Source organism: Salvelinus alpinus, chromosome 6 (assembly GCF_045679555.1).
Source record: "Salvelinus alpinus chromosome 6, SLU_Salpinus.1, whole genome shotgun sequence".
Taxonomy (NCBI): Eukaryota; Metazoa; Chordata; class Actinopteri; order Salmoniformes; family Salmonidae; genus Salvelinus; species Salvelinus alpinus.
In genome coordinates, this window is record NC_092091.1 from 7815671 (window position 1) to 7832612 (window position 16942).

Genomic DNA, 16942 nt, shown 5'->3' on the forward strand with positions numbered 1-16942 from the left:
AGTACATTACCACTAGTCAACTGACCAGAACATTCCTACAGGATGTTTAACCTGAGGTCTGCTACAGTACATTACCACTAGTCAACTGACCAGAACATTCCTACAGGATGTTTAACCTGAGGTCTGCTACAGTACATTACCACTAGTCAACTGACCAGAACATTCCTACAGGATGTTTAACCTGAGGTCTGCTACAGTACATTACCACTAGTCAACTGACCAGAACATTCCTACAGGATGTTTAACCTGAAGTCTGCTACAGTACATTACCACTAGTCAACTGACCAGAACATTCCTACAGGATGTTTAACCTGAGGTCTGTTACAGTACACTACCACTAGTCAACTGACCAGAACATTCCTACAGGATGTTTAACCTGAAGTCTGCTACAGTACATTACCACTAGTCAACTGACCAGAACATTCCTACAGGATGTTTAACCTGAGGTCTGTTACAGTACACTACCACTAGTCAACTGACCAGAACATTCCTACAGGATGTTTAACCTGAGGTCTGCTACAGTACATTACCACTAGTCAACTGACCAGAACATTCCTACAGGATGTTTAACCTGAGGTCTGTTACAGTACATTACCACTAGTCAACTGACCAGAACATTCCTACAGGATGTTTAACCTGAGGTCTGCTACAGTACATTACCACTAGTCAACTGACCAGAACATTCCTACAGGATGTTTAACCTGAGGTCTGTTACAGTACACTACCACTAGTCAACTGACCAGAACATTCCTACAGGATGTTTAACCTGAGGTCTGCTACAGTACATTACCACTAGTCAACTGACCAGAACATTCCTACAGGATGTTTAACCTGAAGTCTGCTACAGTACATTACCACTAGTCAACTGACCAGAACATTCCTACAGGATGTTTAACCTGAGGTCTGCTACAGTACATTACCACTAGTCAACTGACCAGAACATTCCTACAGGATGTTTAACCTGAGGTCTGTTACAGTACACTACCACTAGTCAACTGACCAGAACATTCCTACAGGATGTTTAACCTGAGGTCTGCTACAGTACATTACCACTAGTCAACTGACCAGAACATTCCTACAGGATGTTTAACCTGAGGTCTGTTACAGTACATTACCACTAGTCAACTGACCAGAACATTCCTACAGGATGTTTAACCTGAGGTCTGTTACAGTACATTACCACTAGTCAACTGACCAGAACATTCCTACAGGATGTTTAACCTGAGGTCTGTTACAGTACACTACCACTAGTCAACTGACCAGAACATTCCTACAGGATGTTTAACCTGAGGTCTGTTACAGTACATTACCACTAGTCAACTGACCAGAACATTCCTACAGGATGTTTAACCTGAGGTCTGCTACAGTACATTACCACTAGTCAACTGACCAGAACATTCCTACAGGATGTTTAACCTGAGGTCTGCTACAGTACATTACCACTAGTCAACTGACCAGAACATTCCTACAGGATGTTTAACCTGAGGTCTGTTACAGTACATTACCACTAGTCAACTGACCAGAACATTCCTACAGGATGTTTAACCTGAGGTCTGTTACAGTACATTACCACTAGTCAACTGACCAGAACATTCCTACAGGATGTTTAACCTGAGGTCTGTTACAGTACACTACCACTAGTCAACTGACCAGAACATTCCTACAGGATGTTTAACCTGAGGTCTGTTACAGTACATTACCACTAGTCAACTGACCAGAACATTCCTACAGGATGTTTAACCTGAGGTCTGCTACAGTACATTACCACTAGTCAACTGACCAGAACATTCCTACAGGATGTTTAACCTGAGGTCTGCTACAGTACATTACCACTAGTCAACTGACCAGAACATTCCTACAGGATGTTTAACCTGAGGTCTGCTACAGTACATTACCACTAGTCAACTGACCAGAACATTCCTACAGGATGTTTAACCTGAAGTCTGCTACAGTACATTACCACTAGTCAACTGACCAGAACATTCCTACAGGATGTTTAACCTGAGGTCTGTTACAGTACACTACCACTAGTCAACTGACCAGAACATTCCTACAGGATGTTTAACCTGAAGTCTGCTACAGTACATTACCACTAGTCAACTGACCAGAACATTCCTACAGGATGTTTAACCTGAGGTCTGTTACAGTACACTACCACTAGTCAACTGACCAGAACATTCCTACAGGATGTTTAACCTGAGGTCTGCTACAGTACATTACCACTAGTCAACTGACCAGAACATTCCTACAGGATGTTTAACCTGAGGTCTGTTACAGTACATTACCACTAGTCAACTGACCAGAACATTCCTACAGGATGTTTAACCTGAGGTCTGCTACAGTACATTACCACTAGTCAACTGACCAGAACATTCCTACAGGATGTTTAACCTGAGGTCTGTTACAGTACACTACCACTAGTCAACTGACCAGAACATTCCTACAGGATGTTTAACCTGAGGTCTGCTACAGTACATTACCACTAGTCAACTGACCAGAACATTCCTACAGGATGTTTAACCTGAAGTCTGCTACAGTACATTACCACTAGTCAACTGACCAGAACATTCCTACAGGATGTTTAACCTGAGGTCTGCTACAGTACACTACCACTAGTCAACTGACCAGAACATTCCTACAGGATGTTTAACCTGAAGTCTGCTACAGTACATTACCACTAGTCAACTGACCAGAACATTCCTACAGGATGTTTAACCTGAAGTCTGCTACAGTACATTACCACTAGTCAACTGACCAGAACATTCCTACAGGATGTTTAACCTGAGGTCTGTTACAGTACACTACCACTAGTCAACTGACCAGAACATTCCTACAGGATGTTTAACCTGAGGTCTGTTACAGTACATTACCACTAGTCAACTGACCAGAACATTCCTACAGGATGTTTAACCTGAGGTCTGCTACAGTACATTACCACTAGTCAACTGACCAGAACATTCCTACAGGATGTTTAACCTGAGGTCTGCTACAGTACACTACCACTAGTCAACTGACCAGAACATTCCTACAGGATGTTTAACCTGAAGTCTGCTACAGTACATTACCACTAGTCAACTGACCAGAACATTCCTACAGGATGTTTAACCTGAAGTCTGCTACAGTACATTACCACTAGTCAACTGACCAGAACATATTCCTACAGGATGTTTAACCTGAAGTCTGCTACAGTACATTACCACTAGTCAACTGACCAGAACATTCCTACAGGATGTTTAACCTGAAGTCTGCTACAGTACATTACCACTAGTCAACTGACCAGAACATTCCTACAGGATGTTTAACCTGAGGTCTGCTACAGTACATTACCACTAGTCAACTGACCAGAACATTCCTACAGGATGTTTAACCTGAGGTCTGCTACAGTACATTACCACTAGTCAACTGACCAGAACATTCCTACAGGATGTTTAACCTGAGGTCTGTTACAGTACATTACCACTAGTCAACTGACCAGAACATTCCTACAGGATGTTTAACCTGAGGTCTGTTACAGTACATTACCACTAGTCAACTGACCAGAACATTCCTACAGGATGTTTAACCTGAGGTCTGCTACAGTACATTACCACTAGTCAACTGACCAGAACATTCCTACAGGATGTTTAACCTGAGGTCTGTTACAGTACATTACCACTAGTCAACTGACCAGAACATTCCTACAGGATGTTTAACCTGAGGTCTGCTACAGTACATTACCACTAGTCAACTGACCAGAACATTCCTACAGGATGTTTAACCTGAAGTCTGCTACAGTACATTACCACTAGTCAACTGACCAGAACATTCCTACAGGATGTTTAACCTGAGGTCTGTTACAGTACATTACCACTAGTCAACTGACCAGAACATTCCTACAGGATGTTTAACCTGAAGTCTGCTACAGTACATTACCACTAGTCAACTGACCAGAACATTCCTACAGGATGTTTAACCTGAAGTCTGCTACAGTACATTAACAAAGGACATAGAAATTGTTCAAAGGTTTTGAAAACAATTCTAATAAATACAATATAATTCAGATATTGACTGAATTATAAAGCATAAAACATTTTACTTGCCTAGACATTATAATGAATGGAGTTCAGGGATTTTTGAATAGTTTGTGTTAAAACAAAGAAAATGATGTGTGCCTCATTTGCATAAACATACGGGATTATTTGCATATATAGATGAATGAATTAACATAAATGGGTGTAACCACCAAACACTTGTTCTGTCTACCCTACCAGCACTCAGCAGCAGCGTCTAGACTGCCTCATTAATTACTGTTGTTGTCACGTTCTGTTGCATAATTCAGCAAGTGTGTCAATAGCGGGACACCCTCTGATAAAAAAAATTACAATTTTAAAAAATGTACACCCATCAAAATAAAGTTATCTTTCTACTCTTTCTTGTGATGTAATAAGTGTGGAGACGGTGCGTTAAATCTCTGACTAAACTTTAACGTTCTTATAGATTGACAATGTATCCCATAGAGCCCACGTCAGCCATTACCGGGGTGTGTTTGACAGGTCATTGCGAACATTTCCCGCGGTGGTAACGCTAACGGGGGAAAAACATCAGGCACAAGCAAGAGTACGAAAGAGTCAGAAGAGTAAAATGAAAGCAATCCATCCAGCGAGATTTAAAGTGATTAGTGGATTTTACATCCCTCAAACACAGGAAATAGTGCTGAAAAAGACAGACCCTCAGGTGGGCGGGGCATGCGCGTTGCTATAGAAACATTCTGTATCTAGGCACACAGTTTATAGCAGCAGATAACTAGGTTGTTACTGTAAAGCACTTTGTGAGAGATGTTGCAAAAAGGTCTTTATACATGTTTTTGTTTGATTGACATACCTGCTTGGAAACAGGATGTAATATTCTCCTGTTCTGTTGGCGCAGTAGCAGATGTGTCAGAGGCACTTGTGGCTCCGGTGGAGTTGGCCCCAGACCCGCTTCGCGGCCCACAGGGATCCAGGCGTCCCTGTAGGCGAGGCAGGTAGGGCATGTAGGCGAGACCCTGGTCTGAGGCCTGGTCATTGAGGGCCAGAAGACCCAGTGGAGAGGAGAGGTTCCTCAGGGCCGCAGCCATGGGGGAGGAGCTACCGTACACCATACTGGCGTCCACGAATGAGGTGATGGCGTTCAGTTGCTCCCGGTGATGGTGGGGTGTGGCCCCGGTGAAGGCTTCGCTCCCGACACAGCTGGGCGCCGAGCGGAAGAAAGGCATGCAGCTCTGTATACCAGTACGAGGGTCTGACAACGGGATCTGGAGAGAGGGGAAGGAAGGCAGCTCTGTATACCAGTACGAGGGTCTGACAGCGGGATCTGGGGAGAGGGGAAGGAAGGTAAGCAGCTCTGTATACCAGTACGAGGGTCTGACAGTGGGATCTGGGGAGGAAGTTAAGCAGCTCTGTATACCAGTACGAGGGTCTGATAGCGGGATCTGGGGAGAGGGGAAGGAAGTTAAGCAGCTCTGTATACCAGTACGAGGGTCTGACAGCGGGATCTGGGGAGAGGGGAAGGAAGGTAAGCAGCTCTGTATACCAGTACGAGGGTCTGACAGCGGGATCTGGGGAGAGGGGAAGGAAGGTAGGCAGCTCCAGCACTTTGGTCTGTGATGCTTTATACTAGAAACAAGCTGTAAAAAAAAAAAAAAGTCGGGAAAGATGTGACTCCGACGAATGTAAGAATATCATTGGTTTGTCTCTATGACATTCGGAGGCTGAGCTACAACCTTCTATAGTCGAGAAGACAACCATTTTACTTGTGAAGTCATTTAAATCTGTCGCTATCATTTCTGTAATATAGAAGATGTTTTAAACCCAGACAGCTTCTAGGTGAAACACTTGTGACCTACTGAGCACAGATGTCAATTCAACATCTATTCCACGTTGGTTCAACGTCAATTTCATTCAAATGACGTGGAAACAACATTGATTCAACCAATGTATTGCTGCCGCGGAAGAGTAGCAGCAGGGTAAAGCTTACATTTGTTTTTACGTAGGTAGGGCCTACTCAGTCGAGGTTGGAAAAAGTAGGTCTCACTTTTAAAAGTACCATGCTTAGATTCATTATGAGGTCTCAGATTTAATTAAAACGGGGACAGTTTCGCTACAAACGAGACACACTGATTTGGCATTGGGGAAATAGGCCTATGAGAAGATGAATGCATATGCCTTTGTCTCTGTCCATTATTAGCTGGTAATTAGTGTAGTGAAAAAGATCCTGCTAGGGTCTCCAGTCGTGTAAACTTATGTAGAATTGCATGAAATGCGTTTATAAAAGGCTACTTGTACTCAGACCCGCAAATACAAAATGGTAGATTCATGCAATGCCTGTATTATAAAGGAGATCTTTCCCCGCTACTCTTGTCCATGGTGGTCTGAGAACCCACAACCTTCTGGCCCACAGCCCTGCCCCTTGTCCATGGTGGTCTGAGAACCCACAACCATCTGGCCCACAGCCCTGCCCCTTGTCCATGGTGGTCTGAGAACCCACAACCATCTGGCCCACAGCCCTGCCCCTTGTCCATGGTGGTCTGAGAACCCACAACCTTCTGGCCCACGGCCCTGCCCCTTGTCCATGGTGGTCTGAGAACCCACAACCTTCTGGCCCACAGCCCTGCCCCTTGTCCATGGTGGTCTGCAAACCCACAACCTCCTGGCCCACAGCCCTGCCCCTTGTCCATGGTGGTCTGAGAACCCACAACCTCCTGGCCCACAGCCCTGCCCCTTGTCCATGGTGGTCTGAGAACCCACAACCTTCTGGCCCACAGCCCTGCCCCTTGTCCATGGTGGTCTGAGAACCCACAACCTTCTGGCCCACAGCCCTGCCCCTTGTCCATGGTGGTCTGCAAACCCACAACCTCCTGGCCCACAGCCCTGCCCCTTGTCCATGGTGGTCTGAGAACCCACAACCTCCTGGCCCACAGCCCTGCCCCTTGTCCATGGTGGTCTGAGAACCCACAACCTTCTGGCCCACGGCCCTGCCCCTTGTCCATGGTGGTCTGAGAACCCACAACCTTCTGGCCCACAGCCCTGCCCCTTGTCCATGGTGGTCTGAGAACCCACAACCTCCTGGCCCACAGCCCTGCCCCTTGTCCATGGTGGTCTGAGAACCCACAACCTTCTGGCCCACGGCCCTGCCCCTTGTCCATGGTGGTCTGAGAACCCACAACCTTCTGGCCCACAGCCCTGCCCCTTGTCCATGGTGGTCTGAGAACCCACAGTCTTCTGGCCCACAGCCCTGCCCCTTGTCCATGGTGGTCTGAGAACCCACAACCTTCTGGCCCACAGCCCTGCCCCTTGTCCATGGTGGTCTGAGAACCCACAACCTTCTGGCCCACGGCCCTGCCCCTTGTCCATGGTGGTCTGAGAACCCACAACCTTCTGGCCCACAGCCCTGCCTCTTGTCCATGGTGGTCTGCGAACCCACAACCATCTGGCCCACAGCCCTGCCTCTTGTCCATGGTGGTCTGCGAACCCACAACCTTCTGGCCCACAGCCCTGCCCCTTGCCCGCTATAGGACGATGAACAGTTTCTAAATAACGTACACACCCTTACATCTACTTTGTTTACAAACATTGAAGAAAAACAAGCTATATATTCTGGGTTCTGATGGAGTGTGACAGTTGAACTAAACTCATGAGGCATTTATATTTCTAAGTTATATTATTCAACAATCAATGGGTACATATCATTAATTTCTAAGTTTGAAAAATGGATGTAGCAATTGCAGACCGCTCCATGAAACGGAATCATTGTTACAGAATTAAAAGTAAAGCCTGCTAGTAAAGCAGAGTGCCAATAAAGATAATTTCAAAATCTAAGAAAAACAAAGTGGATAGGTGGGTTAGCGTTAGGAGGGGAAGGTGGGTTAGCGTTAGGAGGGGAAGGTGGGTTAGCGTTGGGAGGGGAAGGTGGGTTAGCGTTAGGAGGGGAAGGTGGGTTAGCGTTAGGAGGGGAAGGTGGGTTAGCGTTAGGAGGGGAAGGTGGGTTAGCGTTAGGAGGGGAAGGTGGGTTAGCGTTAGGAGGGGAAGGTGGGTTAGCGTTGGGAGGGGAAGGTGGGTTAGCGTTAGGAGGGGAAGGTGGGTTAGCGTTAGGAGGGGAAGGTGGGTTAGCGTTAGGAGGGGAAGGTGGGTTAGCGTTAGGAGGGGAAGTTGGGTTAGCGTTAGGAGGGGAAGGTGGGTTAGCGTTAGGAGGGGAAGTTGGGTTAGCGTTAGGAGGGGAAGGTGGGTTAGCGTTAGGAGAGGAAGGCGGGTTAGCGTTAGGAGGGGAAGGTGGGTTAGCGTTAGGAGGGGAAGGTGAGTTAGTGTTAGGAGAGGAAGGCGGGTTAGCGTTAGGAGAGGAAGGCGGGTTAGCGTTGGGAGGGGAAGGTGAGTTAGTTTTAGGAGGGGAAGGTGAGTTAGTGTTAGGAGAGGAAGGCGGGTTAGCGTTGGGAGGGGAAGGTGGGTTAGCGTTAGGAGGGGAAGGTGAGTTAGTGTTAGGAGAGGAAGGCGGGTTAGCGTTGGGAGGGGAAGGTGGGTTAGCGTTAGGAGGGGAAGGTGGGTTAGCGTTAGGAGGGGAAGGTGGGTTAGCGTTAGGAGGGGAAGGTGGGTTAGCGTTAGGAGGGGAAGGTGGGTTAGCGTTAGGAGGGGAAGGCGGGTTAGCGTTAGGAGGGGAAGGTGGGTTAGTGTTAGGAGGGGAAGGTAGTAAGCTTTAGCAGGGGAAATCAAAGAAATATGGACTGCAGTGATGAGAGAAGATGGATAGAATGAAACATAGTAAAAACAGACAAGTGGGAGAAAGAAGAAAGGAGCAGAAACAGAACCAGCTGGGTCACATGACAAGGCAGGGCAGGTGTACCTCACCTGTAAAGGGAAGCAGGGATTGTTGTGGCCAGGGAAGATGTAATAAGAAAATAAATTGCATTTATATAGTGCTTGGCTTTTCCAAAGCACTTTCAAAGCACTTTCCGTAGTAAGGGAGAGGTGCACCTGCTTCATGGCTTTTGTCAATGTACTGTCAGTCTGTATCCTGTTGCTCTGTTTCTCTGTTATGGACTTCTCTGTTTCTCTCTTGCTCTGTTCTGGACTTCTCTGTTTCTCTGTTCTGGACTTCACTGTTTCTCTGTTCTGGACGTCTCTGTTTCTCTCTTGCTCTGTTCTGGACTTCACTGTTTTTCTGTTCTGGACTAACTGTTTCTCTGTTCTGGACGTCTCTGTTTCTCTGTTCTGGACTTCTCTGTTTCTCTGTTCTGGACTTCACTGTTTTTCTGTTCTGGACGTCTCTGTTTCTCTGTTCTGGACTTCACTGTTTCTCTGTTCTGGACTTCACTGTTTCTCTGTTTCTCTGTTCTGGACTTCACTGTTTCTCTGTTGCTCTGTTCTGGACTTCACTGTTTCTCTGTTGCTCTGTTCTGGACTTCTATGTTCTCTGTTGCTCTGTTCTGGACTTCTATGTTCTCTGTTGCTCTGTTCTGGACTTCTATGTTCTCTGTTGCTCTGTTCTGGACTTCTATGTTCTCTGTTGCTCTGTTCTGGACTTCTATGTTCTCTGTTGCTCTGTTCTGGACTTCTATGTTCTCTGTTGCTCTGTTCTGGACTTCTATGTTCTCTGTTGCTCTGTTCTGGACTTCTATGTTCTCTGTTGCTCTGTTCTGGACTTCTATGTTCTCTGTTGCTCTGTTCTGGACTTCTATGTTTCAATGCTAAGACCTTAACTACACTTTCAATAAATTGTGATTGATTTGATTTGACCTGTAGCTCTATGGGGAAGCAGGGAGTGCCTCACCTGTATAGGGAAGCAGGGAGTGCCTCACCTGTATAGGGAAGCAGGGAGTACCTCACCTGTATAGGGAAGCGGGGAGTACCTCACCTGTATAGGGAAGCAGGGAGTACCTCACCTGTATAGGGAAGCAGGGAGTGTCCCGGCTGCATGTGCGGGTGCAGTCGGCCCCGGTCCTGAAGGCAGCTGTGCTGGGACTCTGAGGGGTCAGAGCGAAGTCATGGTCGATCCACTGACCCCACTCCACCAGCAGGTGGGACAGAGATGAGTCCAGAGAGATGTTCTCATTGTGGGTGTAGAGAACGTCCTGGGATACCAGGCGCACCTGGAGGGAGGTGGGAGGAGAGGAGGAGAGCGTGAGAAGGGTGAGGTTACTACAGTGAGTTTGGTTTTACAGCTGACCTGACGTAGAGTAAAATGACAGAGGAAACATTCCGTGTTGAACAGACGCTTATGATGGCTCAGGTCAACAGCAGTGCACTATATAGGGATAATGTAGCCAGAGATAGGATAAGACTCTTACCAGTGCAGGGTGTAGTAGATTAGATAGGACTCTTACCTGGTGCAGTGTGTAGTAGATTAGATAGGACTCTTACCGGGGGCAGGGTGTAGTTATAGGACTCTTACCGGGGGCAGGGTGTAGTAGATAGGATAGGACACTTACCTGGGAAAGGGTGTAGTAGATAGGATATGACTCTTACCTGGGAAAGGGTGTAGTAGATAGGATAGGACTTAGCTGGCGCAGGGTGTAGTAGATAGGATAGGACTCTTACCTGGGGCAGGGTGTAGTAGATAGGATAGGACTCTTACTAGGGGCAGGGTGTAGTAGATAGGATAGGACTCTTACTAGGGGCCAGGGTGTAGTAGATAGGATAGGACTCTTACTGGGGGCAGGGTGTAGTAGATAGGATAGGACTCTTACCTGGGCCAGGGTGTAGTAGATAGGATAGGACTCTTACTAGGGGCAGGGTGTAGTAGATAGGATAGGACTCTTACTAGGGGCCAGGGTGTAGTAGATAGGATAGGACTCTTACTGGGGGCAGGGTGTAGTAGATAGGATAGGACTCTTGCCGGGGGCAGGGTGTAGTTATAGGACTCTTACCTGGGGCAGGGTGTAGTAGATAGGATAGGACTCTTGCCGGGGGCAGGGTGTAGTTATAGGACTCTTACCTGGGGCAGGGTGTAGTAGATAGGATAGGACTCTTGCCGGGGGCAGGGTGTAGTTATAGGACTCTTACCTGGGGCAGGGTGTAGTAGATAGGATAGGACTCTTGCCGGGGGCAGGGTGTAGTTATAGGACTCTTACCTGGGGCAGGGTGTAGTAGATAGGATAGGACTCTTACCGGGGGCAGGGTGTAGTTATAGTAGGTGTGTTCTGGGTCCCAGCCCCTAGGGACCCCTCTGACGTCCTCGTACTCTGGGGGGAGCCAGCGGGAGTACGGGGTATTGGCTGCACCCCACTTAGGGTGCTGTCTGGAGAGGGTTGACAACGTGGGTGACATACACAAACTACAAGTCATGTCAAATCAAACACTCATTTCATTTGTACACTATAGTTTCAATCTGAACCCTACTGGCTGGACGTTGTCAGGCAGACAGGCAGACAGAGCGAGAGAAAAAGAGACAGACAGACAGGCAGAGAGATGGATAGACAGCCACGAGATCAAATCTAATTGTATTTGTCACATGCACCGAATACAACAGGTGTAGACTTTACAGTGAAATACTTACGAGCCCTTTCCAACAATGCAGAGTTAAAAAGTACATTTAAAAAAATATATACAACATTTGAAACAAAAATAAGGAAATAATAACAATAAAATAACAATAATGAGGCTACATACAGTGGGGAGAACAAGTATTTGATACACTGCCGATTTTGCAGGTTTTCCTACTTACAAAGCATGTAGAGGTCTGTAATTTTTATCATAGGTACACTTCAACTATGAGAGACGGAATCTAAAACAAAAATCCAGAAAATCACATTGTATGATTTTTAAGTAATTAATTTGCATTTTATTGCATGACATAAGTATTTGATACATCAGAAAAGCAGAACTTAATATTTGGTACAGAAACCTTTGTTTGCAATTACAGAGATCATACGTTTCCTGTAGTTCTTGACTAGGTTTGCACACACTGCAGCAGGGATTTTGGCCCACTCCTCCCTACAGATCTTCTCCAGATCCTTCAGGTTTCGGGGCTGTCGCTGGGAAATACGGACTTTCAGCTCCCTCCAAAGATTTTCTATTGGGTTCAGGTCTGGAGACTGGCTAGGCCACTCCAGGACCTTGAGATGCTTCTTACGGAGCCACTCCTTAGTTGCCATGGCTGTGTGCTTCGTGTCGTTGTCATGCTGGAAGACCCAGCCACGACCCATCTTCAATGCTCTTACTGAGGGAAGGAGGTTGTTGGCCAAGATCTCGCGATACATGGCCCCATCCATCCTCCCCTCAATACGGTGCAGTCGTCCTGTCCCCTTTGCAGAAAAGCATCCCCAAAGAATGATGTTTCCACCTCCATGCTTCACGGTTGGGATGGTGTTCTTGGGGTTGTACTCATACTTCTTCTTCCTCCAAACACGGCGAGTGGAGTTAGACCAAAAAGCTCTATTTTTGTCTCATCAGACCACATGACCTTCTCCCATTCCTCCTCTGGATCATCCAGATGGTCATTGGCAAACTTCAGACGGGCCTGGACATGCACTGGCTTAAGCAGGGGGACCTTGCGTGCGCTGCAGGATTTTAATCCATGACGGCGTAGTGTGTTACTAATGGTTTTCTTTGAGACTGTGGTCCCAGCTCTCTTCAGGTCATTGACCAGGTCCTGCCGTGTAGTTCTGGGCTGATCCCTCACCTTCCTCATGATCATTGATGCCCCACGAGGTGAAATCTTGCATGGAGCCCCAGACCGAGGGTGATTGACCGTCATCTTGAACTTCTTCCATTTTCTAATAATTGCGCCAACAGTTGTTTCCTTCTCACCAAGCTGCTTGCCTATTGTCCTGTAGCCCATCCCAGCCTTGTGCAGGTCTACAATTTTATCCCTGATGTCCTTACACAGGTCTCTGGTCTTGGCCATTGTGGAGAGGTTGGAATCTGTTTGATTGAGTGTGTGGACAGGTGTCTTTTATACAGGTAACGAGTTCAAACAGGTGCAGTTAATACAGGTAATGAGTGGAGAACAGGAGGGCTTCTTAAAGAAAAACTAACAGGTCTGTGAGAGCCGGAATTCTTACTGGTTGGTAGGTGATCAAATACTTATGTCATGCAATAAAATGCAAATTAATTATTTAAAAATCATACAATGTGATTTTCTGGATTTTTGTTTTAGATTCCGTCTCTCACAGTTGAAGTGTACCTATGATAAAAATGACAGACCTCTACATGCTTTGTAAGTAGGAAAACCTGCAAAATCGGCAGTGTATCAAATACTTGTTCTCCCCACTGTACAAGGAGTGCAGGGGTACGAGGTAATAATGAGGCTACATACGAGGAGTGCAGGGGTACGAGGTAATAATGAGGCTACATACGAGGAGTGCAGGGGTACGAGGTAATAATGAGGCTACATACGAGGAGTGCAGGGGTACGAGGTAATAATGAGGCTACATACGAGGAGTGCAGGGGTACGAGGTAATAATGAGGCTACATACGAGGAGTACCGGCACCGAGTCAACGTGCAGGGGTACGACAGACAAGACAGACAGACAGACAGACAGACAGACAGACAGACAGACAGACAAGACAGACAAGACAAGACAGACAGACCTGTTGTTGCACTTCCCGGTGAATGAGCGGTAGCGTTCAGACAGACAGCCAGTCTTACAGAGGGGTCTCTGCATCTCAGAGGAACAGCCTGTAGCCTGCAGTAGAACCTGCATTTCCTCCTCACTCAACAGGTCTGTTGGGGGACGGAGGGAGGGAGGGCGGAGAGACAGACAGACAGTCTTAGAGAGCGTTCACACTACACAAGTGGCCTCTCCTAGCCAAACTAGCCTCGCCCTCATTTTATAAATATTTAAATTTTACCTTTATTTAACTAGGCAAGTCAGTTAAGAACAAATTCTTATTTTCAAAGACGGCCTAGGAAAAGTGGGTTAACTGCCTTGTTCAGGGGCAGAACGACAGATTTGTGCCTTGTCAGCTCGGGGATTCGAACTTGCAACCTTTCGGCTACTAACCCAACGCTCTAACCACTAGGCTACCCTGCTGCCCCCACCCACCCTCCCTCATGTGGGTGCTAATAAGCTAACAAGCGAACTAGGTAGTGCTACGTATCAACAGCCATTGACAGCCAATCCAGTAGGGGTTGGAAGCTATGGCGAGCTTCGATTGGTCCCTCGCTTTGCGTTATTGCAGAGGATTTTCATAAAGTTCAGCTTTCCCCAACTTTAGTCCCGCCCTGTACAGCTCCTGCGCCCATGCCATTGCTCGCATCGCTCAACGGTTCACCCGCCCACTCCGCTTCTCTCGCTTTACTTCCATTGAAAGTGAATGGCTTCCGATGTTTCACTGCGCGATGCCGTTGTATAGTGTGAACGCATTGTTACGGAGAGGTCTCTGCATCTCAGAGGAACAGCTTGAAGCCTGCGGGAGAACCTGCATGTCCTCACTCAACAGGTCTGTTGGGGAACAGCTTGAAGCCTGTAGGAGAACCTGCATGTCCTCACTCAACAGGTCTGTTGGGGAACAGCTTGAAGCCTGTAGGAGAACCTGCATGTCCTCACTCAACAGGTCTGTTGGGGAACAGCTTGAAGCCTGCAGGAGAATCTGCATGTCCTCACTCAACAGGTCTGTTGGGGAACAGCTTGAAGCCTGTAGGAGAACCTGCATGTCCTCACTCAACAGGTCTGTTGGGGAACAGCTTGAAGCCTGCGGGAGAATCTGCATGTCCTCACTCAACAGGTCTGTTGGGGAACAGCTTGAAGCCTGCGGGAGAACCTGCATGTCCTCACTCAACAGGTCTGTTGGGGAACAGCTTGAAGCCTGCGGGAGAATCTGCATGTCCTTACTCAACAGGTCTGTTGGGGAACAGCTTGAAGCCTGTAGGAGAACCTGCATGTCCTCACTCAACAGGTCTGTTGGGGAACAGCTTGAAGCCTGCGGGAGAATCTGCATGTCCTTACTCAACAGGTCTGTTGGGGAACAGCTTGAAGCCTGTAGGAGAACCTGCAGATCCTCACTCAACAGGTCTGTTGGGGAACAGCTTGAAGCCTGTAGGAGAACCTGCAGATCCTCACTCAACAGGTCTGTTGGGGGAGATTGACACACAACCCAAACTGTACCGCTGACTCAAACCATACTGTGTTTTCTGACATAGTTCCAGCAACTATGGTAACAAGGCCAACACAGCTCGGATCAGGTCGGCTATGTAGTATATGTGTAATATGATAGTTCAGTACCAGGTAGACTGGACTGGACCATGGGTTAGGGTTAGACAGTACCAGGTAGACTGGACTGGGACATGGGTTAGGGTTAGACAGTACCAGGTAGACTGGACTGGGACATGGGTTAAGGTTAAACAGTACCAGGTAGGCTGGACTGGGACATGGGTTAAGGTTAAACAGTACCAGGTAGGCTGGACTGGGACATGGGTTAAGGTTAAACAGTACCAGGTAGGCTGGACTGGGACATGGGTTAGGGTTAGACAGTACCAGGTAGACTGGACTGGACAATGGGTTAGGGTTAGACAGTACCAGGTAGACTGGACTGGGACATGGGTTAGGGTTAGGCAGTACCATTTAGACTGGACTGGACAATGGGTTAGGGTTAGACAGTACCAGGTAGACTGGACTGGGACATGGGTTAGACAGTACCAGGTAGACTGGACTGGGACATGGGTTAGACAGTACCAGGTAGACTGAACTGGGACATGGGTTAGGGTTAGGCAGTACCAGGTAGGCTGGACTGGGACATGGGTTAGACAGTACCAGATAGGCTGGACTGGGACATGGGTTAGACAGTACCAGGTAGACTGGACTGGGACATGGGTTTGACAGTACCAGGTAGACTGGACTGGGCCATGGTACTGGTGTAGACCATCTCTCTGATCAGTTCCACTGTATTGTCCAACAGCTCAGCGGCGCTGATGTGCCTCCTGGTCTGGGGTCCGATCTGTTTGAACTGGGCTAGGAGGTCGCTGGGTCTCAGAGCACCCTCCGACAGGGATGTCTTCACTCTGGAAGGACAGAGGATAGTACCCATATTATCAGACAGACAGGCAGGCAGATGAACAGACAGGCAAGCAGACGAACAGACAGGCAGGCAGATGAACAGACAGGCAGACAGATGAACAGACAGGCAGGCCGATGAACAGAGAGGCAGACAGATGAACAGACAGGCAGGCAGACAGATGAACAGACAGACAGATGAACAGACAGGCAGGCAGACAGATGAACAGACAGATGAACAGACAGGCAGGCAGGCCGATGAACAGACAGGCAGGCAGATGAACAGACAGGCAGGCCGATGAACAGACAGGCAGGCCGATGAACAGACATACAGGCCGATGAACAGACAGGCAGACAGATGAACAGACAGGCAGGCAGATGAACAGACAGGCAAGCAGACGAACAGACAGGCAGACCCTAATTGGTAAATAGCATATAATCTTCTTCTATTGGCTCACCTCTCCTTGGTGTGGGCGTAAGCAGCATTGGTACGTTCTAAAGCCCTTTTCAGAGCCTCCTCTACCAACGTAGAGCGCAGATAGGGAACCCCTGGAGATGATACAATACAATGAATAACCCATGGAACTCTTTATGCCTTGGAATGAGTCAAGGAGTAGTAGCCCTTTATAAACAGATGAGTTTATTACTAACCCAGAGCGTTGCGTAACAGGCAATCAGCTGCACTCAACGTGTGTCGTGGCACGTTCCAATACTCTAACAATGCTACCAATAGGTACTCAAAGTGCTGCACCACCTGGCGGCGCGCATGTGTAATTACCTTAATAACCACATCGCCACACTTATAGTATAGTGATTGCATATACATTTTAAGATACAAAATGTTCCAGAAAACTCTCTCTAACCAGGTTTCTACCCGACCTTTTTTATGCGCGCAAAGTACACATTTGGAGTCACGCATTGACATGTGTGGCAGCCAGCTGTGTGTTCATCCCACTACAACTCGTCGGGAAAGCACGCAGTTTATTAGGCAACAGAATAAAT

The 16942-nt window shown here is 47.5% G+C and overlaps 1 protein-coding gene across 3 annotated transcripts in view; it reads right to left on the bottom strand.

Annotated features, from left to right (window-relative positions):
* The window catches only part of epx (eosinophil peroxidase), a 36175-nt gene extending 19635 nt beyond the window's left edge, over nucleotides 1-16540 (bottom strand). For all 3 annotated transcript variants that reach the window (XM_071405216.1, XM_071405215.1, XM_071405213.1), the window contains exons 1-6: nucleotides 16399-16540; nucleotides 15773-15948; nucleotides 13539-13671; nucleotides 11115-11244; nucleotides 9890-10096; nucleotides 4861-5272 (exon numbers count right to left, since the gene is read on the bottom strand). In XM_071405216.1, coding sequence (XP_071261317.1) covers nucleotides 4861-5272; nucleotides 9890-10096; nucleotides 11115-11244; nucleotides 13539-13671; nucleotides 15773-15812 — 922 coding nt within the window. In that variant the 5' untranslated portion in view covers nucleotides 15813-15948; nucleotides 16399-16540. The remainder of the gene's footprint in view (nucleotides 1-4860; nucleotides 5273-9889; nucleotides 10097-11114; nucleotides 11245-13538; nucleotides 13672-15772; nucleotides 15949-16398) is intronic.
* Between the last annotated feature and the right edge of the window lie 402 nt (nucleotides 16541-16942).